Source organism: Mesoplodon bidens, assembly GCF_964165515.1.
Source record: "Mesoplodon bidens genome assembly, chromosome: 14".
Taxonomy (NCBI): Eukaryota; Metazoa; Chordata; class Mammalia; order Artiodactyla; family Ziphiidae; genus Mesoplodon; species Mesoplodon bidens.
This window is the reverse complement of record NC_138170.1, coordinates 87,036,194-87,063,073: the sequence shown is the minus strand read 5'-3', so window position 1 is coordinate 87,063,073 and position 26,880 is coordinate 87,036,194. Positions and strand designations below refer to the sequence as shown.

The window sequence follows — 26,880 nt, the reverse complement described above, 5'->3', positions numbered from 1 at the left end:
CCATGTATCACAGGGGACCTAACTGCTGAGCAAAGCTTCTATTTATTGTCTACCCAGGGCGACACATCCGAAAGTAAGTGTGGCGAGCTTACAGGGGGCAACCCCTATGATCACGAGTGTTTGGAACAAGTGGAGTGTGCAAAGTGCAAAAACAAAAGTGAAATTCTACTGCGTCATGGTTCATCACCATGAAACTAGTGCTGTAAACACAGGAAAATAACCCAGAATTTCTGCTATACTTGCTACTCCAAACTAAGTTTATTTCTTTGTTCATAAAAATCATACACATTTCTGCTTCATCACACTCTACCCATGAATGTGAGTGGACATAAGATTATATTAACAAGTCCTGAACAAAGTAGCATACACCTAATATATGTACTCTATATCCCTTCGTAATCACTGAGAGAAAAACACAAGAAAAGGGCCATTTCTACAAATAAACCCCAATTAAAAACAAATCTAAACTTCTCTGAGGCAGTTAACAAGGACCTAACGGCAGGAACATGGTTCTCATCTGGCAGGTTTCATGCTGATCAAACAAAACACACACATCTCTTCTTCAGATAAGTGACTCCAAAATGAATGATTCATACTCTGGATTTTGGCACCTGGGGTGAGGACACTCAAAGGACACTGAGAAACTCTTAAAACAACCTCAATATAAAATTAATTTTAATTCACGTAACTGACATATCCTACCTATTCCCTGCAGCCTCTTCGGGTGAGAAATAGGGCCGTCAGGGCAGCATAACTGCCAGGAGGACAGAAACCACCCCGACACGAGGGGCGGGGGACGGCTGCACATGCTGCGGAAACCAAAGAGCCAGCACACGAGGGCTGGGCCAAGACCACTAGTTCCCGGGGCATTCCGAAACCCACAGTCACTACTTTACTGAAAAAGGGAAAACCCCAAGGCAGAAACGAATCTACTAAGTCATTGGTGATTATATCAGTGGTTACCAGTCAAATTTTGAAAACCCTTTACAAAAAGAATGTAATACATTATTTCCCCAGTTTATACATCTCTCAAAATACACAGATTTGGCAATCTGGTTTATTTCTTCCTGCTCAAAAGTCCAAAAAATCACAGCAGAACACAAGATAGCTTTTCATAAATGCTACAAGGATTAATACTTTAAGAGTTACACAATTAAGTCAGGAAGCCCGCTTTGATTGGGTCTGTGGATGCAAGGTTTCCTGTGGCCAAGACACACGGATACTTGTAGTGAAAGAATCCTGCTTATGCACTGCCGGGTACCCCTTTCTGACAACAGACGACTGTGGGACTTTGGGCACTGGGTGACTTAGTTATCGAAAGTCTGTGTTTCTTCTGACACTGCTCACCTGCACACACACACTTCCATCAGCCACGTGCATGGCTCAAGAGAAACACACCCTCCCACTAAGAGCCCAGCCATGGACAGTGTGTGGGCAGAAGGACCTGAGCTCCTCAGAAGCCTCCCTGGGCGGGACACGTCCGGGGCCCAGAGCCTATCACAGCGCAGGGCGGGTGCGGAGCCAATGGACACAGCTGCACTGGCCCTCCTGGGGCGAGGCTCCTGTCCTGTCCTTCTGCCCCAGAGAGGGCAGTGCAGGGCCCTCAACCCTGGAACGGCTGACTCTCCCCAGCCCTGAAGTCCAAGTTCGCATAGGCCCACTGCGGCCGCTCACTGCAGACTCCACCCAAGGCAGGGAGAAGAGGGTAAGTGCAGGGCAGGGTGCGCGCCATGCGGCTTAGCGGCGCGCCCAGGAAGCTCAAGCCTTCCGCTCCTGGGTCTCACCAGCAAGTTCAGGGTTGGCTCGGAGCCATGACACATTTTGACGTGAAACAGCCCCCGAACCCCAAGCAGCAGCCCTGGCTGTCCCTGCTCTCCCCCTCTTCCCACACGCTGTTTCTCAAACAGCAGAAGAAAAATCGACTACAGCTTAAAATTCTCCAGGCAGCGTTACTGGTCCTTCGGGTTTACATTTCTTAACTATTTAAACCTCAAGTTTAAATAATCACAAACAGAACTTCAAAAAATACATTCTCCTAAACTATCGCACTGGATACAATGGTATATGTCTGCCCAGCATGCTCTGGGAAAGACCCTTTGGGTTCATGAGAGAACCAACTGAAACACACTTTGAACCCTAGTATTTAATGGAAACTTGAACTACGATCTCAAAAAGAATATGAATTTATCCTGTAATATAAATAATTATTTATACTCTGCACCGTACGTTCAGATTTTCGTATTTTGACTCTTCCTAGATAAGCTGTACCTGTACAGTGCATTTTACTATTTTTTCCTCATCACCCCCTTCCTAATACTTAGCTTCAATGACCCTCACAAGGCGCCAGGGTGGTTCTGACGACCATCCCCATTTGACAAATGAGACTCTAGCCAAAGTGAAAGAGGAAGACATCTTTATATTGTCCTGTAAAACCACTGACTGTTCTTTTCCTACAACGTAAGGGATGCGAGGCCTCATTCCAGGCTTCTCTTAAAGCTAGCGGACCACTTCAGCAGTGAGCCAGTAACCAGGGAAGCAACTTCAGGGCTCCAGTTTAAAAACCTTACACCTAAGTACATCTAGGTTGGATGAAACCAGAAAGCACAAACCTGGACCTTATAAAATCTGATAAATCTTCTGTGATGACACTGTCATAATCACAGAGACCTTTCCACCGTCACTGGCAGCAGAATCATACCGTAAGATCTCTGAAAATTTCAAACATCTTTTCTTATGTATCCTCAGAGACAACTTTGGAAAGATATCAACGATAACTTTGAATTTACTCTTTGTAACATTCACCCAAGTCAACTTACACTGTTCTATACACTTAAGTGAAAAGAAGAAACACAAAATCAGAGAGGAGGCCAAATCCTTTCTTCTGGCCAAACCACCTCAAGTATTTGGAGACCTGCACAAGTTTCTTTTCTTCTCTTTCCTCCCTAAGCTCAACACCAAAGCTTACAGCCCTTTTTCCTTCTTCTAATAAGAACGGTAACATGCACAACCCGCTTCCCAGGAATTCCTGACCCTCTCAGCCGGCCTGGCATTCCAGTGTGATATTTACCTCCATCTGCACTGCAGAGGTATCTTCTCCCCAGAAAACAGAGGTCAGCAGTCACTGTGCAAGTGCCACGGGCATCTGCAAGGACAGCAGAGAAAGACCCGGCACGTACCCCGTAGTGAGGCTAACCCAGCCCGTCGCGGCCCCTCCACAATCTGGGGGGGGCAGGGTGTGTGAGGAGGGGCTGCAGCTGACTGCCACTGATTTCGCTTCCATCCCCCAAAGCTGCTGGTTTCCGACTTTAGTGATTTCTCCCTTAAGGAGATTTTCACCGGCCGTGGAACATTGCAATCTGTATGACTGCTCCCGACACACCACTTGGGAAATGGTGCGTGTTTCCATTATCTTGACTTTGCTTCCACTCTCCAGCAGGAAGCATTAATCCACAGCCAAGGTGCGTAACTCCTTAGCAGCTGGAGAGCCTCTTCACCATCAGAAGGAGACGGAGAGCCACAAAACTACACTGTGGTGGCCAATCAGCCCTTGGGCCGATCTCTGCGGTGATACAGCCCCTACCTCATAGGGAGCCGGTGCCAGAGAACCGTCACCTCCTTCCTGCTCTTACCTGCCGCACTCCGGAACACCTCCCCTTCACCGGGGCTCCAAAAGACGCCGGTGTACACAGGAGACAGGGGTGTAATGCCAGGAGGCCCTAGAGAGCTCTGTGGGTCTGCAGCCCCCCACGTGCCCAGATCACTGTCCATGTAGACGCCGCACGTGCTGATAAAACGCATCACCAGTCAGCGTCAGCGCTGACCCCGGGAGACCCCGAACTCCAGAGGAGAACGAGCACACAGCACGCGAAGTGGGAGTTGTCAGCAGCCCTCCCTCACCTACCCCCGAAAAGGGAAAGAGTGTCAACTACACGTGGGACACTAGGACGAACTCTCACCTCAGTGTCTTCAACATAACAAGGTAAAATTGTATTGATTTTACTTATCTACATCCCATATCCTTCCAAAAGGATTTAAGGCAACTAATTTACATAACCTGGAGTATGACGGGATGAGGTACCCTGAAAATGGTGAAAAGACCACAGTTCGGTAAAAGCATCCTCATGGTTCAGTCCAAGCCCTGCAGGCAGCCCGCCACCAGCTGAACTGACTTCACCCAGGAGGACCTCATGTGAGTGGCGTGGTCACGGCCGTGCGTCTGTTGAGCAGCAGAGCAGCCAGTGCCCCTCACCTCAGCGCGACAGGCAGAGTGGAAAGAGGGTCACGAGTTATGACTAGATTCAGGGAAAGGCGCATGGCACTGAGCAGGTGTGAAAGAGAGCTCACTGCATCCAGTGAATTTAGAGCTGGAAAGAACATCAGAGACTCCTGAATTCAACCCATTTTACAGACGAGGGGATGAGGCCCAAACTGACCTGACTCGCCAAAGGGATGCCGTGAATTAGCTACAGGTCTGCAGGCAGAGCCCAGGGCCACGGACCCCAGGCCCACCGTTTCTTCCACAATCACTACGCCGACTGCAGGAGCGAACCAGGAGGGAGAGGAGAAGCATGCGGAAAAGACGATGACTCTAGTATCCGCAAAATGAGGGGGTCCCCTCGAGAGCAGAAGTCGTTTACACTGATCATCCGGAAGGTACTAGCAGGAAGATGCATGAACACTCCCCGAACTTATTCTGATGAAGATGCGTCTATACTCCCAGCGCCTGACACCACTTCCAAAGCACAGAGTGACGGCCACAGGCGGTTCCCAGTCCTCGTCCTGCAGGCGTGCTCCTGCAGCCAGACTGCCCAGCTGTGAGGCCCAGTCGCTCCCCCGAGGAGCGAGGGGCCCTGGACGCGATCTCCTCCTCTCTCTGGCCTACAGTTATCTTACCTACAGTGGTCCCCACTTTAGAGGGTCACTGTGAGAAATGACAAGGTGATGCAAGCAAACCCCCGACGGGCCCGGTCACAGTCCTGACTCAGCATCGTTTCTGCGGCCCCAATTCGCTCCTTTTCTCACTCAACATGCGGGTGGAGTGCTCCAGGCACTGTCCTTGGTGCTGATGCAGGCTACAGGACTCAGCCTGCATCCTGACAGGCCCCTGCCCAGAGGAAGCGCAGGCTACAGAGAAAGATGCAGGAGCACAAGCACAGAGAGGGGAGGGTCAGGAGGTGGTGACTGCTATGACGAGATAAGATTGGGTAAAATGACAGAAAGGCGTGAGTGGGGTTGGAGCAGTGATCATTTCGGAGACAATGGTTGGAAGGACCTCTCTGAGGAGGGGGCACTGAACCCAGAGGAGCTGAGTGCTGCAGGTCACGGGGCAGCCCCTCCAGGCCAAGTCGGGACCTGTGTCCCCACAGGGCGAAACCGGGGAGTCAGGCCCGGAAGGGTCTGGGGGGTACGTTACACCAGCCCCCTCACTGCCTTATTTACAGTCACGCAAAGTACCACATTCCAGAGACCCTGCCATCAGCACAACGAGAAATGTCACCTCCTTTTCAGGAATGGAGACCTGATCTACAGAAACAGGTGACTTTCCAGTGACCCTACGGCCACCTCGGGGAAGGTGAGCGCAAGAGACCCACCGTGCGCTAGCTGACCCTGCTTGCTGCGATGCAGATGTGGGAGCCGTCTACCCCACGCCCCACCCCCGCTCCAGAGCAGGAGAGGTTGGGGAGCCCTGAGGACAGGAGCCCCACACCTCTGCCTGTCAGCGCAGCCGCGACTCCAGGGCACTGGGACTGTGTGGCGTGCCTGGACACTCCCTTCTGGCCAGCAGCAGCCGATGGTCAGAGCTCCTGGGAGCCCCTCTCCTGGAACCGCTCTCGGCACAAACAGTAAGCCAAAAGGAAAGCACGCAAGTGAACACGAAACACCGACTGCCTCATGTCTGACCACAGACAGTGTCCTTCACCTCCACGGATCCACCAGACTTAAATCTCCAAAACTCATATTCCCTATCTAATAATGAAACTTTGACACCACCGAGGATACTTAAAAGAACAGGCACGACAACCCCACGTGCTGATGAGGATGCCGAGACTGGACCAGCACACACGGCTGGCACGACCCCTCTGGAGCAAAGCGCGGCCGTTTCCACCAAACTAAACACTGTGCCGCGTGGCCCAGCAGCTGCCCCCAGGCACCTGGCCAGGGGAGTGGAGACCTAGGTGCGCAGGGTACTGTTCAGAGGCTCTCTACGCACAACAGCCCGGAGCCGGGGACCCAGATGCTCCACAGGGGAACACTTACACGGACTGTGTCCACCCCACCCGGAGTCCTACTCAGAGTAAGGAGGAAGGAGGGACGATGATGCAGAAGCCGCCATCAGATGCACACGGCGTGACTCCACGTGCAGCATGCTCTCCCGGTGACGGCACACCGGGTGGCGCGGGCTCACGGCGGCCCGGGATGAAGGGCGGGGCGTGGGGGGGCGGCGGTGGCCGCAACAAGGTGGCCCGAGCGATCCTGGTTCTGTGCCCCGACCGTGGTGATGACTACACAGACTGACACACGTGATGAGATGCAGGGAGCTCAGGGCACACACAGGCGTGGGTGCGGAACACGTGAACCTGCGTGAGGCTGTGGGCTGCCTCGATGGCGGTGGTGCAGGGTCCCCGCTGGGGGAGACGGGCGGGCACGCAGGGTCTCTCTGAGCTGTTGCGACAACCACACCTGCAGCCACAGGTGAAAAGGTCAAAGACACAGAGCGATGCAACGGATAACAAAAAAGACTTCAAGAAGCACTTTGAACAGGAGCAGCAAGTCGGGAGCAACGGTGTTCCGAGGACACTCCAAGGAGGACGGGTCTAGACACCGACACTCACCTCCTAGCATGCTCCGTTTCACCGGCGAGAGTGCGGGCGCACTGCATCCACCTCCCGACGATGCCCGTGGGCGGGCGCGGCCTGCTCCCCCATGACAGCAGCTTTGATGGAGCATTTGGGCCCAAGTGGGGAGCAGGGAGCGGACGACGGCCCCTCCCTTAGCCCCTCGTCCCCTCATCCCCTCGTCCACAGGGGCAGGTCCCTTCCCGGAGCTCACCCCTCTCTGCAGTCGCCAAAGGCATGGACGCCGCCTGTATATGCCGGCCTCGCCCGAAATGACTGCCGGTCTGCACTGTCTCACTCACCCGTTCCCCAGTGCCGGGGTAGCTCCTGGAACAGACACACGTGCACGCACATATGTGCACACACTCTTGCACTCACACACACACGTGCAAACGTTTGCTGGGGAAGCAGGGCTGCCACCTGAGACGTGGGCTCCGAACAGCTCTGTGTGGTGTGCAGCGCTGTTCTGCTAGTTTCTCAGGGGGCAGGACAACCCGTTCTGTGCGGACGGCCGGCCTCCCGGGAAAAAGCAACAAGCCCGACCTGGCGCCTGCTAACCACCTCCACACACAGACCGACAGACGGAGGCCCCCCAGGGCCCTGGCCACACAGGCCCCCAGCTCTGCTCCCCCCACCCTCCCCACCTCCAAACGCAGCTGACGGTGGGGACCAGGATAAGTCCCGGCTCCAAACATCACCTCCTCAGAGACTCCGTCATCAATTCCTCTAGTAAAAATTAGGGACTCTCTCCTCGGGGGGCCCACGGCACACGGTTCATAACGACTCCAGCGTGGTCCCCGCCTGCCCTGGGTCTCGGTTAGATGTTTACACCACGGCCTCCCTGAGAGACCGTGACTCCTCGAGGCCACGTCCCCTGACCCATCACCCTGGGTCCCTGGAGCCTGGCAGGCGTGTGCAGCAGGTGCTTAATAAATACCTGCTGGATTAAACTTGTTTAATTGGTAGGGGTGACTAAGAAGTGACTACACAGAGGCTTTTTCTCATGTGCATGCACACACACGCACATGCACGCACAAGCACACGCATGCACACACACGCGCATGTGGGAGTGGGACCGTATTAAGTAAAACAATTACCGCTGTAACCGTAAACACCCATAACAAGGGTACGTTCCCACGGCCCCTTCTAGAAAGCACAGCTTCCTGAGTTTGCCAAGGCTTCGGCAACTCGACAAGTGAGCCCTAAGTGGTGTGAGGAGGATCCGTGCGTTCCCATGGGGGGCACAGCAATCCCGCCACCGCCGCACGCAGGCAGCCAGGGGCCTGGGAGCCCTAAGGGATGGTGGTGGCGTCCCTCCGTCCTGAGACTGCACAGGACATTTGGGGAAATAAATGCAGGACAAAGCCTCGGAGAGCTGGGGGCACAGCGCGACCTGCACACGGGGCGTCCACACTTGCTCCACAGAAGAAGACATCATAAGCGTTCAACCCAAGGTAACAAGTAAGTTAATTTATGCATAGGATTGCTGAGTGAAGGTGTGTTTATGAGGTAAAAAGCAATGCAGCACTTAAGTGCTGTACGGCACCTGACTGCCATCCTCCCGGCAGGTACCCGGCAAGACTGACTTTAGAAGAAAAGGATCTGGACGCAGCTTTTCTCAGTACGTGTGCAGCAGGGTGTCCACAGATTTGTCTCATCTGGGAAACAACTGACACTTAAGAGAGAGCGGAAGCAAGCAATTTATGCCATCTTCTTCAGAGAGCAGAGAGGCCTCTGTGGTGGGCACCTGCCTCCAAGCCTGCCAGGGCACACAGGGGCGGGACCTACCAGGAGGTGCTGCCGTGGGCCGCGGGGCCCAGGTGACAGAGCAGCTCCAGGGCGTGTGCAGGGCTCGCTGCATCCTCTGGGGACTCGTGGCCGCCCGGCTCCAGCTCCGCTGGCATCCTCCACACCGCGGCGCACGTCACGACTTTGCCGTCTGCAGCTGAGGGACAAGGGAGACGTGAGCGGAGCGTGGCCACCCACCCTGCAGACGGCGCCCGCACACGCAGCCCCGGGCCCGCACCCCTGCCCCTCGAAACGCCGACCAGGCGGGCGGCTCCAGCCCCTGCTCCCCTGTGCTGTTCCAACACATCATCCTGCTTTAGAAGAAAATTTAATTTCCTCAAAATCGATTTCCTCCTGTTCTTCTTCAACAGTTCTTCAAAAAAGGGAGTGAAATGAAGGTGGGGCGCAGCTAAAGATATAATCACCACGGGTGCAGCTGGGGTCTAAGAGCGGCATTAAATGGATTTTCCCTGAAAGCTCTGTGAGAGCACCTTGCACAGGGGCTGAGTGCCCTGCACACGCTGCATTCACACGTACGTGCTAAACGGTGTCAGTGCTGGCGCAGGCCCCCGTCCACTGAGGGGATGAGTGCGGGCCGGATGCCACAGGCTAAGCCCTGGTGGAGAGCAGTCCGGCACCCGATGGTGACGCAAAGCCACTCTGTGGACAGGGGCACTGAGCACAGACAAGAGAGGCGGGTCACCTCTTTTCAGGAACCTGTCTGGCTCTAGGTCTCTGCCCTCTAAACAACTTTTTCTTTTTTAAACAATTTTTCAGTAAGACACAAAATAAGATGAAAAGACAAAACAAAAAGAAACAGATTTAATATTATGTGATTAAAAACTGAATCATAAATTCCTAAATGTAAACCCTTTCAAAATTTGCTTTCCATTTAGTTCTAAACGGTGTATGTGCTAAACACCTTCCCCTTTAAAAAATGGTCTTTAATAAATGATAATAAAACAATGAAGAGGCTTCAGCATTAAATCGTCAATTGGTATCATGTGAAGAATATGAAAGAATTGTAGAAAAAGAAAGAATACCCCAAGAAATAAGAAAAAAAACAAAGGACCTTAGAGTACATTTGAAAACGTCCCACTTCTAATTAGATACATGGTCCTCCAATCTAAACACCAACTAATGAAGCAAGAAATACAGCAGTGAACACAACGGGCAAAATGCCTGGCTCCCCAGGTACTATCATCATAATACCATTATTACCCACGATCAAATCGTCAGTAGAAGTTTCAGGATTTCAACCAGGGCTTCCTGATCCCAATCTCAGTGCTCAGTCCACATACTTCGCTGGGTCTGAGAGAGTATGGAATTGCAGCTTAAAGAAAAAAGAGTCATGTATATTACATGAAATTTAATGTTAACACATCCACCTTGAACCATGAAAAAGTAGTTCAGACAGCTTCTGTCTATGAGAGAAATTGATTTTTTTGCTGAGATTTTCAGTTCCACAGTCTTGCTGTAGAGCCCATGGGATTGGCAGTGGAACTCCTGAAACAGGAGAAGAACTAACTGAAGAGAGAGTTGGCAACTTTAATAAGCTGGAAAGAATAAGCAAATGCCCGAAACATTCACCCAGCAGAGGCACAGATTATACTAATCCCCCTAAATGACAGAAAAAGAAATTTCTAGTCTGAAAAGTGATGGGACTTGATAACACAAGAACTGAACTGTGGCTGCAGTGCACAACATGACAGAAGATGACACAGCAAAAATAGCTACCGTGCGGGAAGCAACTAGTGTGCAGGAAACAACTAGTGTGCAGGAAGCAACTAGTGTGCGGGAAGCAGCTAGTGTGTGGGAAACTAGTGTGCGGGAGAAGCAACTAGTGGCGGATTTCCCACTGAATGGCTCCTTCTTCTGAGAATTCTGTGCATGTGTAAGGAAAGTAACTCTTCCTGTAGCTGCCTGCTCACCCAGCAAACATAACTGCCGGGAGGTGAACAGTTAGTTAAATGCTTTCCTCTTGAGAAGAGGAATGAGACGAGAATGCTTTGTGCTACCACCTGTAGCTAACGTTACACCAGAGGTCCTAACTACTTCAGTATGGCAAGAAACAAAGATATGAGAACGTGAAAAGAATAAAAATACTGTTACTTGCTAATGATTATATGTATAGAAAACTTAAGAGAATTTACACGTATAGACATTAGAAATAAAACAGGGAATTTAGCAAAATTGCTAGACACAAGGGTGATATATAAAATTCGATTGGTATCTATAGATTAACAACAAAAATTTTAAAGACAAAATTTGAAAACCTATTAACAATAGAATTAAAAAATGAAATATCCAATAATATCTCAAACTAAAGAGGTGCCAAATGAAGAATACTGCTGAGAGAAAGCAAAGGCCTCAGTAAATGGAGGGGCATACCATGTTCAAGGATGGGAAGCTTCACTACTGTAAAGAGCCCTTGAACCCCAAAGTTCTAGATGGCTTTTTTTTTTCTTTTTTGGTAGAAATCAACAACCTGATTCTGAAGTCCTAAAACTTACATGGAAACGTGAACCGCCCAGATGGCCAAGACAGTCATGCAGAAGAACAAAACTGGATGGTTTACAATCTGATATTAATTTACTGCTGATACACCGATAGATAAATAGCCCAGAGAAAGAAAATGGAATCCAGAAATAGAACTTACAGAGATGGTCGCCCGATTTACAACAAAATGCCATTCACTGGAGTAGACAAAGGATGGTCTTTTCAATAAACGATGCTGGATCAATTTTATCCATGTATCCACGTGAAAAAAACGAGCTGTATTCTACCTCACAACACACCCAAAAACTACCTCCAGATAGACTGAAGATCAAAATGAGAAAGACAGAATCATACAAATGTTTTCTAGACTATATAATAGAATATCCTCATAACTCTTCAATAAGCAAAGATTTCTTAATCAGGGCAGAAAAACCACTAAACACAAAGGAAAAGACCAATAACAGACTACTTTATAATTAAGAAGTTCTATTCACCAAAAGACATTGGACTTCATCAAAATTAAAAACTGCTGCTCTTGGAAAGACACTGCTTTAAAAATGAAGCAAAACTTGGAGAAAATATTCGGAATACATATGTCTGTATCCAGATAAAGGACTTGATACAAGAATATATAAAGAACTCCTACAACTTAACGATAAGACAGATAACCCAGTTTTTAAAAGTGGGCAGAAGACTGAATCAGACATTTCACAAAAGAAAACATATGAACGGTCAACAAGCACCAGAAAAGATGCTCAACATGAACCGTAACTGGAGAACTGCAAAGCAACACCAAAATGAGACACACTACATACATGCCAGAACGGCTACAGTTTAATGTAAAACTGATCAACTCCACCACGTATTGGCAAAGATGTGGAGCAAACAGATCCCTCAAGGGACTGTGGGAAACAGTGTAAAATAATTCAAACACTTTGGTGGTTGGACATCCACATACCGGGTGACCAGCAATTCCACTCTCAGGAGAGGCTGTCACAACGCGTGGCTGTTGGTAACGGGCTTTGTGGTCGCTCTCTGACTCCAGCAGTTAAACCTGGCCCCAAAGCAAGAGTGGCCTGGTGATGGTATGTATGTAACTGCCAGAAGCCAGGGGCCAGCAATTAGCCTAATGACCAACAGGCCAGGTTACCAGCCAAGGAAGGCCAACTGGCTGATAGACAACAGGAGACGGTGCTGCAAGGGGCAAAACAGATGGCCCTCCGACCCAGCCCTGGCTGCCCGTACACGCAGGCAGGAGTCCACACAACTGCAGAAGGAAACAAGACTGAGTGAGCAGGGGGCTGAGGGGAGTAACCCCACTAAAAGTCGTGTCCTTTACCCAGGCCTGGTCTGAGCCAGTTTCAGACACGGGACCCACTGTCGGAAATATGGCCGGATGCCCAGCAGTCAGAACCCCGCAACACCAGGTCAGGTGTGTACTGAGACGATTCCCCAAGTCTTCGCCCAGGGACCTCGTGCTGCTTACTTGGTGATCACACACCGGGCACAGGGCCACACCCTGGCAGTTCAAGGTCCACTGAACCGAAAGCGTCCCATGTCCCCCCTGTTAGACTGAGGACATTTGGGGGCCAGGCAATGAATGGACAAAGACAGGTCACGGCAGACCCAATGGGCCTGAAGACCCGCCCGGACATATGTCATTTCCATGGGCCTGACATGGCAGCGGGTAGAACACCCACCCCCCCGTGGCCTGTGCGGTCAGGGGGTGGAAGCCTCAGAAAGTGCCCTCCCACCCCACCAAAGGGCGGCAGAGATGTGCGCCGACTTTAAGGACCAGGGCGTGGAGCGCCAGGGCCCTGTTTAATCCGCTCTCTGGCCTCTGCAGAAAGCCCATGGGCCCTGGCGGGCAAGCGCAGACGGCCATCAGCCCAGTGACGGGGGAGCCCTACCTGCTCACAGCTTCCCTCGGCCTCAGGGACAGGACCTGTGGACACTGCCCCCGAACGTTCTCTCCTGCCCCAGAGAACAAAGAGGCCTGGGAACCACCTGCGCCTCTGTGAGGAGGATCCTGGGTGTGTTTCGCCAGAGCTGCGCTGGTGTCCCGCTCGCTCCACCCTCCACGCCTGGGAATGCTGGGCCCGCCCAGCCACAAGGGGACGCGGCGGCCGCCTGCTGTCGGTGGGGGGGTAAGGGCCAGAGGGCTCTCAGCAAGGTTGGGCTGGGATGCACGTTTGGGGGACCTGCTGGTGTGGAAGATGGTGGCAGAAACGGTAGAGCATCGGCTTCACGGAGGGACCCCAGGCTTCCAACAAGTCACATGGCTTTTGAAAAACTGCTCCGACTGTGTTTCTGGGCCCTGATGCGTGGATCGCAGAACACCAACTGAGCGAGCATCACTCCTGCAAGAGCTCAGTCGTACCCACCAGGGCACAGAGCCAGGCAGGCCCAGAGGGCACAGACCACAAAACACACATCCCCCACCAGCGCCCGCCTGTGCCCACACCGATGGCCAATTGGCTGCAGGGGGAGAAAGAGCCTGAGCAGGGTTTACAAAAGGGTGGGCTTGGGCAAGCACAGCCCACTATGGGCAGTGGCTACAAAGCAGCTGCACTCAGGGTGGCTGGGAAAATGATGGCAGTGGGGGGGGCGGGGGGAGGGCGACACACAGAGCTGCGAGAGCCGCCCTGCCCCTCCTCTCTGTGTGCACCCGAGGCCGGAGGCCAACCGGTCAGAAGCCCAGAAGGGAAGGACTGGAAGACTCTGAGGCACGGAGCCGAGTCCGACACAGACGCTGCCCACGAGGATGCAAAACACGATCAAATGGTTAAGTAATACAAGGTCAAGATCGGCAAGTGCTTTGAGAGATCCAGGTGAGGTGCTAAAGGAAGGAGACGCCTTCCCTGAGGGGGGAGGGCCAAAGGAAAGGGTGCTGGGAACAGGAGCTACTTGACCTCAGCCCCAAGGAGGGTTTGGGCACACGGAAATGGACACAGAGGCGTTCTGAAGCAGGATTAAGGGCCCAGGGACCTTGGAGGATGGAGAATGGCCAACGGTTCTACTTAGGATACAGTAAAGGTGAATTAAAGCTGGGAGAAAGGAGGTTTGAAGCCCTCTGAGGACCAGACCGGGAAGGGCCTTGAGGACAGGTGAGGAGTGTGGAGGATCTGCTCCAGATACCGGGTGGAGGCTGGCGGTTCTGAATCGGGACACAAGCGCCTGGCAGAAAGTAGGAATTCAATCAGTGCAAGGTACAAGGCGAGTCCGAAGCCCCTCACTGGAAAATGTACAGGCTAGAAGTTATCTTGAGGAAGACCAGAAAGTTACCGAGTTCGGTGCCCACGGGAGGTGCCTGCCAACGTCACCTACCCTAGAAATGGGCAAACCTGCAAAACACGCTGCATCAGCGTGTGCCTTTCGTCTTAGGAATACGGTAGGCATTATCAGAAACTCTCCAAATGCTCAGAGGCAGATGAAATGGAAGGTAAACAGTACTAAATGAGAAATGCTGGAGGTATACCCATTGAGACATGCAAATTGGCTCTGAAACTCTAAGGATTTCCGTATCTATATGAATCTCAACAGCATTCAGCACACATCCACCAGCTATCAAAGAAACTAAGGTGGTTTTAAGAAGGAAAACCCTATCTTTAGAAGGAAAATGCTGTAATACCCACTGAGGCATTCTTCTTTTATCTCTGTTTTCAAAGCTATCCTGAAGTTAGGACCTGCAGTGTAACTGCCCGAATGACTGCTCCAGTGACCAGGAGCCCCCAGAGAGCAGGGCCTGCGTCGGAACAAGCCCAGCCTTCACACAGCAGATTCAGACCACAGCACATCCGAGGAAAGGGAACTCCGCACCATGCCTCTGCATCCTACAGATGAGGAAACCGAGGCCTCCGGGACCTAACTGCCCTCCCCTGGCTCACACGGCTCATAAGCACCAGAGTCAGAAATAAGATGAAGCCTCAGGCTTCCCTGGTGGCGCAGTGGTTGAGAGTCCGCCTGCCGATGCAGGGGACACGGGTTCGTGCCCCGGTCCGGGAAGATCCCACATGCCGCTGAGCAGCTAGGCCCGTGAGCCATGGCCGCTGAGCCTGCGCGTCCGGAGCCTGTGCTCTGCAGCAGGAGAGGCTACAACAGTGAGAGGCCCACGTACCGCAAAAAAAAAAAAAAAAAAAGAGAGATGAAGTCTCCTGGGTCCAGAACAGCCCACTGCTCTGAAAGGGAAAATACGAGCCGTGCCTTAAAGGCCAATCTGATGCCAGTCTATCTTTTACAGGTAACACACGAGCTAAAGACACTTAGTGAGATAAAAAGATAATCGGGCAAACGCGTGGAAAAGCCGTACTTGAGGCTGTAAGTGTGCCCACGCAGTGTGCGGACTGCTGCAGGGATGTCGAGTCCAGGGCTTAGGGGACTCAGAGGAGATCAGAGCCTTTGTAAGCCTCAGCAGCCGCGCCGGTCGGCTCAGCTAAAGGGCTAGCGGTGCCTGGCTGGGGACACAGTCTGATCCCCAGCTGGAGGGGAGGGGCTGCCGCAGGTGCTGCAGCTCAGAATCCCAGGCTATCTTTAGAGACTTCAGCCGGCTCTGAGTCTGACACAGGCTGAGCAGGGTGAATGAGGCAGAATCCAGCTCCACTAAGCAACCAAGCAACCGCCCAACCAGGCATAACTTGGCCTGCCCGCCAGTGAGCCCGGAGACGCGCCCCAAGGCCCGCCTATAACAACCTCAGCCTTCTAGGTGCTTGAGGAGCGCGTCCTGCGTGAACTATACCGCCCGGCGCAGGAAGGAGCCTGCAGTGAGGAACAAAGGAGAGAGAGGTGCCTCACCCCAGCACCAGTGCAGGAGCCCCAGCACCACAGACGCCATCGCAGGGACAGGATGGGGCGGGCGGCTGGCCGTGAGCTCCACAGACGGGGTGGGCCCAGGCAGGAAGCACGCTAGCCCGGGGGGCTCTGGCCTCGGAGAAAAGAGAGAGGAGATCTGGGCGGGTCCTCGGGTCTGGGTGGAGCCTGCCCTGAGTCCCCACGCTGAAGAGTCACAGCCTCTCACTCGGTTCCTGAGACAGTTCACAGACCAGGGCCCCTGCTTTTAGGGAAACCCAGGTCCCCCTGGGGAAGGACCCGATAGAACTGCCACAAGAATATACTGTACGTTTTCCTCAAAGCCTTCCCCCCAAAGAAGCCAGGCACTTTCCGGGACAGCTGTGCCACGAGGAGGGGGCCCCGTGAGAGCTGACGGAGCCCCCGGGCTCAGCACACCCTGCGTCTAGCCGTCAGACCTACGGGGTGGCGGCCAAGGCCCCCCCGCAAAGGGCCAGTGGGGCCAGCGGGCCCAGCTCCTGAAGGTGTACTGGGGAAGGCAGGGGGCAGGACCCCCACACAGCACCCACCCCAGGGGCAGCGGAGCCAGTGGGGAGATGTCCCCACCCATCAAAGCAGGAGGCAGAGGCAGCATCGCACACGGGCGTCGGAGAGCCCAGATGGCCCTGACCTTGGGAAAGAGCTGGCACACTGAGCGCGCTCCCGTCCACAGCAAACCCACAGGGCACCTGCGAGGAGGCGGCAGATTCCAGGGCGGTGGCAGTGGATTGTCACATCGGGCAGGTGACGCCAACTGCAGCCACGATTCCGGTGTGCTGCCGTCACAGAGGCAGGACAACGCAGCCTCGGCTTCAGACTCGGGTATTGATGGAGGGTTTCTGCTCACAAGGCAGCTTGGGAGGGTCACCAGCAGCCAGGCCCCATCGCCAGCGGAGACAACGGCTCCCGGCCCCGGCACGGCCGCACCTGCTCTCGGGTCCTGAACCCACCAGAACCTCCGCCGGGGTGTGCACGCCCTGCCTGCCGGCCTAGTCGGGCCCGCCGCCTGTTTCTGCACGGCCCACGGGCTGAGGATGGGTTTGCATTTTAAAAGGGACACAAAGGGAGACAGGAAGAGCCTGAGAAACTACCGTGCCCCCATCTCAGCTCCGTAGGCGCCGGCCACAGCCTGCTCTGCGACAAACACGCAGCTCCTCGGGCACCCTCCTGTCGGCCTGCCCGGTCGGGGGTCTGGGAGCACTGCAGGAGCAAGGCTTCTGCAAGGGGTCCTGTGAGTGGCGCGGTGTCAGGGTGTCCAGGAAGCTCAACCCCGAGTGGGCCAGAACCCTCGTCCCCCTGGGGCCCTGCTGTCTCCGCCTGGCAATGACCTTTCCACGGCCTCCCAGCCCAGAGCCCCGAGCCCAGAGCCCTGGCGGCCCACCCAGCTCCGAAGGCCTCACACCCAGGCCAGCCTTCTGGTTCCTCCCTCAGGCCCCTGTGTGGTCCCTGCACCAGCCAGGACGGAACCAAGTGAGCACAAAGGCGCAGGTTCCCACTCACGGCCCTTGTCCCAGAGCTCCAGCACAGCCCTGCCCTCCCGGCTCTGCTGGGACCACCCGCCCCATTACCCCTGAGACCGCCAGAGACATTCACACCCGTGGCCCCAGCGCTGTCCAGGCTCCCCCAGTCTCTCTGGCAGGCCCTGCGGGGGGCGCTGGGGCCACGGCCACCAGCCTCCTCCGAGTGACCGCAGGAACGCGCCCAGGCCACCTGCCTCTCGCCCTGCAGCCCCTGCCCACAGACTGCGCACCGGTGCCCGGCAGGGAGCAGGTCGGCCAGGCGCCCCCTCCCTGACCGCCGACCCTGCAGCTCGGCCGGGCTGCTCCTGCAGGGGCCTCTCCCTGCCCACCTCTAAGGGGGCGCCGGCTCTCCCTCCAGCGGGCCAGCTTCAGACCACGGAGAGTCAGCCCGTCTGGGAAACCCGACTTGTACAGACTCGGCTCCTTCCAGGGACTGCGCGCCCCAAAGCTGTGGCTGTGTGCCTGGGCCAGCGCCCTAAGAACTGCCGGCACAAGGGGTCCTTGGGTTTAACCTTGACCCCCGACTGCAAACGCTCTGCCGTCAGAACTTACGGAGGGTCAGGGTTGCGGCTGTGGCGCAGGCTCCCGGCAGGGGTGCGCTCTGACGGGCTGGGGACAGGGCCAGCTGGCCGCGCGATGCCGTTGCCCAGGGAATGGCCACTGAAGCGTGTGCCCCTCCGCAGGCGCGGGAGCCCAGCTGGTGCCCATTACCGCTCTCGGGGTGGTGGGCCGGAGCCAGCTCCAGAAGCTTGATCCTCCCCACTGACAAGCAGGCTTATCTGGCGTCCTGGCTAATGAGCACAGCATCCCTCACCCACCCGACAAAGTGCGGAGCGGAGAGAAGGAAGCATCTCAGGGACGCGCTCTTAGGAAACAATCCCCGCTGACCAGCAGTGAGAGCAAAGGATGATCCTTTTTCCTCTTTCTTATTGTAAATGTTCTTCTTTCCTCTCTTTATTCTACTTAAAATGGCTCAAAATGCAGGAAGTGAAGCGGGGGATTCTGAAACACAAAAGTAAAAGACTCAATTTAAAACATGTCTGCCTGATCATCAATCTTTTTCAAATGAACTGGCCACTATTTGGAAATTCTGGATCTTTCCACGAAACACACACACACAAAAGCCGCTTGGGAGGCTTGACATCTTACACATTTACAGCACTTTCCACGGGACAATCTCCAAGCGCTCACATCTTTACAAATCCCGAAGGCGGCTGAAGTTGGTCTAACTGTGCCATTTTCATTTGCTGGAAAGCTCCTGAAGGGGAGGGCTGGGAAGCAGGTGGGTAGCGGGTGTGTACGCAGTGGACCCCCGATAACGTTCCCTCCTGGCACCTGACCGGCACCCCACAGCCCAGCTGCTGGACGAGGGGTAACGCGACAGGGAAACAAACGGCCGGAGCTGAACAGACCCCAGTCCGCCGACACGGTCTTGGGCAACGGGTCTGCACGCTCCCGCATCAGCCCTTGCTCTCCCTCCGCCTCGCCGCCCCGTGCCCGAGGGTCGGTCATCCGCCACAGCTCCTTCCTGCCCTGCCTGCCCACTTCCTCCACCCCGTCCTCCTCCCCCTCCCCTCCTCTCCCTCCCCCTCCCCCTCCTCCTCCTCGGTTTCCCAGCTTCCCCTTCCCCCGCTCCTCGGCGTGTGGCATCTTCAATCAGTGCTGCACATGGGAACTTGGTTCCTTCCCTGGAGCATCCTTCGTGGCTGGGGGAGCCACCACGAATGGTGAGTAAAAGCAATGCCTGTCACCTCTGGGCGGGAGCTCTGTCCCCTGTACTGCAGGTGACACAGGTGGTGGCTTCCCTCGGCCTCGGCAGCAGGATGAGGAGACAGGAGCAGGGCCCAGCCAACCTGCAGGGACATTCACCGGAGCACAGGCGGCAGGAGGGAAACAGAGGCAGCAAAGGGGGCGGGGGATGCAGCGGGACTGGAGGGCAGGAGCCCCTGCAACTCAGCCATGGAAGGACCAAGGAGCTGTGAAGGCCGTGGGAGAATACCCAGCAACCCAGCACTGCTTCCAGAAGAAAAGCTCAAACAAGAACAAAAGACGAGTATGTACAGATTTTCAATACAGCTTTGTTTATAAGAGAAAAACATTGAAAATATATGTCCACCAAAGGAGAACTGGTTACATACAAGAGACACTTCATACCACCACTGAAAATGACCGAGAGGTGCACCCGCTCTCAGCTCCCTCGCCCTTGAACCCAGTGCCCTGGCACCAGAAAGCCAAGCAGCCACGTCGAGAGCCCACGCAGATGTTGCAGCCGCTGCTGCTCAGTGTTCCCGGCCAAGGGCCAGTGTCAGCCGCTGCACCTGGGAGCAGATGGGCCTCGCGAGGACCCCGGCTCCATCCCTCCAGAAGCTCCGGCGAACCTCAGGGCACGTCATAACTGCCGTCACCAGGCACACCTGTGTGTGAAGTCCAAGTGCACCACTGACCCTGAAAACCCCTCACCTGACACAGTTTCCACTCATCTCCACGGCAGAGCTGGACCTCAGAAAGCCCCAGGACGGGCGCACAGGAGAAGGATGGTCCAGGAGGCCTTCCTGCCGGGGTGTCCTGGGAACGTGGGAACACCAGGTGAGAGTCCGGAGCTCAGGTCTGGAGCTGCCGTGGCGGTCAGGCTTCCAGGCGTGTCCTCTGAGAGGTCTTGCACTTTCACCTCATGGAGTGGGAAGCCCATTCGTCAGCGCACAGAAAAGGCAGTGTGCTCTGGAGGGCAGGGGTGCCCTGCATCGCCTCGCAGCCCCCAGAGCCCCTCGCAGGGCACAGGCAACACGTCCGTGTGCCCAGAAGCCCCACGGCAGGTCACCCATCTCACGTGCAGAGAGGAAACCAAAGCCCAGAGAGAGGTAGCCAGCCCAGGACACAGCCGAGGACACGGCAGCAGGGAGAAGCAGACGGACCGCAGGCCTGACTCCAGAGCAAAGCTGCCGACACCAGGCACTGGGCCTGCTGAAGAGACACAGAGATGCTTCCACGAAACAAAGCTCCACGTGGGTGGGGTGTCTAGGTAACGCCTGTCCTCCCAACACAAGAGACTTGCCCGGCACATGGCATGCACTCGACAGTACTTGCTGGGTGCATGGACCGAGGGATGGACGGGTGGACACGTGCTCTGGTGCTCGTCCAGCGTGCGATCCACCCACCCATTCACTGCGTGCCCAGCATTAGCCAGGCTCTCTGGCTTCCTAAGAGGAAAAGAAGACCAGGAAGGCCCTTCCCGCAGGGACCAGCTCCAGTCCGTCTCCTGCTCATGCCGGCTGTATCCACCTGCCCCAGCCTTGACGTTCCACATTAGCTGCCCCCTCAGGGCCACTCCTGAGGCTGTTAGTGTCCTTTTCCCCAGGAGTTGTTCCTGTGAAATGCTGGACACACAGTCTGTGAAGTTTAAGGACAGGACCTCGCTGGCTCCTAGAAGACCAGCAGCGACCCCACCCAGGCTCTCTAACGCACTGGGGCTGTCCCACCACCACCTACAATGTGGGTTAGAGAGAGGATCTTGGGAGGTGAGTCTGGACAGGGAGGGGCCGGTGCTGGAGGAAAGGGAGTCCGCAGGAGGAGCGGGCCACGCGTGACCCGCTTCCCTCGCTGGAAACCAGGGATGTTCTTTTCCAAATACTCTCCTACTTCAACTAAGGGACACAGAAGTCCTCTCAACTACAGACCACTATCTCATCCCAAAACAGAAAAGGAAGTCAAACACTGAATTTGAAGCAGATCTGGGGGTCTTTAGTAGTTTCAGAAATTTTCATTAACGTTACCCAACTCCTCCAAAAGTTACCATGGGATAAACAGACAGATGACCATAAAACACCAGATGTTACAGCTGAAAAAAGGTTTTCCATCATTGGTCTGCTAGGGTGTTTGGAAAGTTCTTTTGCTTCTCTGACTGGCAGTACTGAGCAAATTACAGTCATTGATGATGCAGGACCACTACTATAAAAAACAAGACAATTACAAAGCCAGGCCATTGCTGTGGTCCTCATAAGAACACGTGCTGACTGGAGTCATCGCTGGGCAACAGGACCTGCCTCCCCTCCCCTCCCTCCCTCGGGCTCCTCAAGGGTCGCTCCTGGACCTGTCAGCCAGTGCCGGGGTGGCAGACACTTGACTCGAGTCCCAAGGCGCAGATCCCAGTGGACAGGACCGATCCTTCACCATCTCAGAGAAAAGCTTCCACTGAAGACAGGGTCAGATGCTGCTGGATGGCGGAGACACACCCACCTTGGGAGCCCGACCTCTAAAAACAGACACATCTTGGGCTTCCCTGGTGGCGCAGTGGTTGGGAGTCCGCCTGCCGTTGCAGGGGACAGGGGTTCGTGCCCCAGTCCGGGAAGATCCCACATGCCGCGGAGCGGCTGGGCCCATGTGAGCCATGGCTGCTGAGCCTGCGCGTCCAGAGCCTGTGCTCCGCAACGGGAGAGGCCACAACAGTGGGATGCCTGCGTACCGGAAAAAAAAAAAAAAAAAAAAAGTCCCATCTTACTCAACGCAGGGCCCTGCACTTACGGAACGTCTATGGGGAGGGGACTTCTCAAAGGAGGGTCCAGGGCCTTCAGTTGGCCATCCTCTCACAGGATGAGAGTGGCAGAGGGGTGGCGGGGAGAGACTCTCTCCAATATTCACAGAGCGCGGCGTCACCTTGGCGCCACCCTGTGCGCAGGCTGGACATCCCCCCAGGCCACCGCGTCCCGGCCCGTGGACGGGAGGGCAGCCACCCTGCTGTGGTCACGGGGCTTCCCCCGGCCCCTCCACACCCACCGTCTCCCGATTCAAGGCAGCCCTCCAAGCCCACAACTCACACACTGCTCCGCTTCTGCAGGTTCAGCTGCCCGCCTACGCTCTCCTGGGACGGGACTGGCCGGGTGGGGGGACAGGAGGCAGCCCCTGTGCTGCCCGCCCCGCCTCTGCGTGCCCGCCGCTGCGCCTCTGCCGCTCTTGCCCTCTAGGAGGGCCATGTCCCAGACTGACGTTTAAAACAAAGGCCGCCAGCCTCAGAGTGTCCTTTCCCTCCACGCAGACGGGGGTCGGGGGAGGGGGGCTGACAAGACCCAGAGGTGACGCCTCCACAACCAAGGCGGGAACCGGGCTGGGAGACGCCAGGCCCAGGAGGCGGGCGAGGCCCACGGGCGGCCCTGCGTCCTCGCCTCCCCGGCCTGGGCGCTCGGTGTAACAGGGAAGAACCCTCTGTCTTCTATCACACGTTCATCATTAAAGGGCTGCTGCCTATGAGCTTAAATTACCCATAACGGCCCACCTCTGGGAACCCTGCCTCCCAGGCAATGAGCGTTAAGCTAAAATACCCTTGTGTGGCCCCCAGGAAGCATCCTGAGCAGGTCCCCCTCTGAATGACGGCAGGAGCGAGAAAGTAACAGCTCCCCTGCGGAGGCCGATGGGAACCAGGAAGTGTCCGACTTTCCTCCCTCCCTTGTAGCGTAAAAGGAGCCTGGATTCTAACACAGGCAAGGTGGATCTCTGGGGCACGAGCCCACCAACTTTCTGGTTCGCTGGCTTTCCGGTACCTCACCTCTCGGCCACCGGCCTGTGGTGTGGCGAGCAGAGCGAGCTCGGACTTGGTAACGGGGGGCACAGGAACCAGCCAGCGAGCTCCCCACCCTCGCTGCTGCCTCAGCTTTCCCATCCCCAGCCGGCAGGCGCTGCAGGCCCAGGGCCCGTCCCCAACCCAAGGCCCTGAACACGCAGAGGTGCTGACCACACCCCGTTTTCACGGGCAGCCTGCCTGTCCTCCCGCAGCCCCACTGACCGGATGCGGGGCCCACTTCCAGCCCAGCACTGAACCCGAACCGCTCATCACCCAGGCTCCCAGGCGCCCCATCTCCACCAGCAGCACCAGCGTCGCTGCTCCTCTGACACCAGGCATCACGGGCATCCAGAACCCCCAGCTGGCACTGCCAGCAGCTCTCACAGGACGGCCCCCAAGTCCTCCCGCGGCCGCCACACTCCGCCCCCTGCTCTGCCCTGCCCCCGCCCCACAGCCCCGGTCCCCGGAGGCACAGGCCCGTCCCCAGGGGCAGGCTGCAAGGACCTGTGCTCCCTCAAGCCCCGCACGCGCTGCGCAAGCAGCAGCTGGATACATACCCATGGAAAGGATGGATGGGCGAGCCGCCCCTCCCCTGCCCTTGGCCACACGTCCCACCGTCCTTAGAGCTGGGCCTGCAGGGCCCTCCGGGACCCAGCCCGCCAGCCTCCCACCTCACGAGGCAGCCCAGCTACTTCCCACTCCCGGCACGGCCAGCCTGGCCTCCGCGCTGTCTGCACCTGGACATGTGGACACTGCCTGTGTCAGGCCCACGGCAGCCCCTGGAGCGGGATTCTCCCAGATCTCTGCACAGGGCACACGTGTGGCATGCACACATACGCACGCACGCTCTCCCCTCTCCTGCCCCAACCAAAACCACACCCTCCCTCACTTTAACTTGCCTGTGAGCCGCTCTTCTCCACTGGGGTCTGTACCTGCTTCCCTGTGCAGCGGTCTTCCTCATGCGTCCGGCCCAGCGCCACACCCACAGGTCTAGGCCAGGGCCAGCGGATGGAAAACAGCCCAGGACAGTGCCGAACGGTCGTTATCGTGTCATATACAGCACTCGAAAGATGGTGAGAGACGTAAAGCCCTTCTTTAAATGCAAAAGGATACAAAATGATGACCCCTCATATCAAAGATGCTATTTTGCCACTAACACATGGTAGGCAATCAGATACGGAGGGCTGTGATTTGGAAAGTTAAAAGTTCACGGGGACCTAAAACACAGTCAAGAGAAAATCCTTTCCCCTAAGACGGGGCCACAGCAGTCAACTCCGGCCGAACCCCTTTAGGACCATTTCCTGAAGGTTATTAATTCCGACTCAGGCTTTATCACAGCTCTTGCCATCTGGCCATCGTACTGCATTTAAGGTGCCCCAGGGTTTGCCAAGGAGGAAGGTGATGGAGACAGGGGCGAGACAGGACCCAGGGAGGGCGGGGATGGAAAGAGGACGAAGTGCAGGCGCAGGACGCCTGGGAGGCAGAGCCCACGTCCCGGGTCCTGCTGTGACCGACCAGGCTGACGGCCACTGGACCACGTGTGTCTGTTTCTGCCTCAACTAAGCAAGAGGGACGCGGAGAAAGCCATCTCACCTCCTAGGGCTACAGGCCAGGCTGGGGAGCAGGGGAAGCAGCCAGGGCTGTTGGACCTCTCCACACGCAGGGAGGCAGCCTGGCTCTCTGATCAGGAGGGAAAACAGGCTTGAACTTCGGCTTCTGCTCGAGCGCCCGCGATTCCGCAGCTCCAGCTTTGAGGAGGACAACAGCCCTGAAACCCGGTGTCCACACCGAGAAACGAGCTCCTGCTGGGTCTGAGCACCAGTGCGCGCAGCGGTGGGGACGGCGGGGGACACAGCTCAGGGAACAGTCGCAGTCGCACCCAGCGTCACCACACAGACACTTGGAGGTCAAGAATTCAATTTTTCTATAATTAGGATTCACATCGAGGCAAATGGGATGCCGTCTTATGTGAATAGCACACAGTTCATTATATACCTGAATGCCTTCTCTGTATCAGATTCTGCTAGGCACTGAAGATTTATCATTTATAACCCCTCTGCTTTCAAAAGGATCTAGGAAAGATGGCTACTTGCTAAATGCATGATGATATAGATCAAGATAATATTATTAAAAAGATGTATTTGAAAATAGCTTTATCTAAATACAATGCATACTTCCATTAAGACAAGAGGTTTAAAACACAACCAGCATGAATGCACATTCAGTAGGCAACATCTTTAAAACGCATGTGGGATGACACCACGAGGGGACATGGGTGAGCAGCGGGGCCAGGTCCTGTCCACAGCCTCTCTTTTAATCCGTACACAGACCTGCCGGTTATTCTCTTTTTGTATTATGGCATTATTAACATTTTACAAACAGCAAAACCAAAGTTCTTAAGTATCAACCATTTCCCAGACTTCCTTGGCGAGAACGTAATTGGATATTATCACATGGGATGGTTGGTACGGCCATGTCCCCACAGCCAAGGGCACACAGCTGGTGAGGGCACAGTCAGGAATCAGAAGGATCTCTGCCCAACTCCAAAGTCGTCTGTCCCTAGTCTTGCAGCCAGCCCAGGGGCACCGCCCGGGCACCCACTGCTGGACAACGTGGTGGCCTTGGGCCCACTGTGTCCTGCTCTCTGAAAAAGGTCTTAGCTACCTGCTAAAACCTCTCAGGGATGGCTCAGAACTCCTGCCGCCTGGCCCTACTGCAAAATATTCTGGTTCCAGGTAAGGCCGAGGACTGAGACCTGCACGGGGAACTCTGGGGACCCTGGTGTCCGGCCAGGCTGACAAAGATTGCAGGCCTGATATGACCGGGATGCTCCTCACACCGCCACTATGGTGATGAAGAGCTTTCCTTTACAGCTGGCTACCGTGAGACCCATCTCAAGCATCTCCCGCGTCACCACAACGATCTTGACAAGTAGGTGTGTTATTCCTCCTTTACAAATAGCGATTCTAAGCCTCAGAGAACCCAAGAAACTTCCCCAAGGTCACACAGCCTCATGGAGGGCTGGGATTCAAACCCAGGTTCATCTGATGCTACCAACACCACCCAGGCTCCTGTGATGAACAGATAACAACCTCCAAAAGAGCCCTCAGCTGCATCATGGCAACTTTTGCCAAGATGATGACAACAGCAGGCAGAGATTAAAGTAATGCCTATTTCTTTACACCGCATGACTATAGACTGAAAGTTTGCGTCCCGCCCACCCGCCTCCAAATTCAGTGTTGAAATCCTAACCCCCAACGCAATGGTATCAGGAGGCGGGGCCTTTGGGAGGTGGTCAGGTCATGAGTGGAGCCTCGTGATAGTGTTCATGTCCTTGTAAAAGACACCAGGGACCCCTTCACCATCTGAGGACACCATCTATGGATGAGGAAGCAGGTCCTCAACAGACATGGAATCGATCAGGCTCAAGGCCTGACCTTGGGCCTCCAGCCTCCTGAACTGTGAGAAATAAATGTCTGTTGTTTATAAGCCACCCAACCTACAGTATTTATATAGCTGCCCCAATGGGTTAAGACAAGGATTCAACTCTTACGAAATGTCAATATAATAAAATTTGAGGCAGAGATGGGAAGGGAAATGTTTTGCAAAAAAACTAAAACTGAATATAAACCTTAATGGATAAATCTAGAAAAATATAGCCATTAATAGGACAAAAAAAAAAACAAGAGTCGTTTTTCACATTAAACAAGATTAGCCATTCTAAACCAATTATATAAAAACTTTCAGTTCAATGCAGGCTTCCAGGTGAATAAAAAAATGTATTCTTCCTCCACTGCATGAGTTTTCCTGAGTCCTGTGCCATCCTTTCTCAGCACTCCTTTTGTTTCCTTTCATTCCATCA

General features: G+C 55.0%; 1 protein-coding gene across 4 annotated transcripts in view; it reads right to left on the bottom strand.

Moving 5' to 3' along the window:
- EIPR1 (EARP complex and GARP complex interacting protein 1) overlaps window positions 1-26,880 on the bottom strand; it is an 87,673-nt gene that overhangs the window by 27,604 nt on the left and 33,189 nt on the right. For all 4 annotated transcript variants that reach the window (XM_081255017.1, XM_081255018.1, XM_081255019.1 and 1 more), the window contains one exon: window positions 8,625-8,781. In XM_081255017.1, the coding sequence (XP_081111143.1) occupies window positions 8,625-8,781 (157 nt within the window). The remainder of the gene's footprint in view (window positions 1-8,624; window positions 8,782-26,880) is intronic.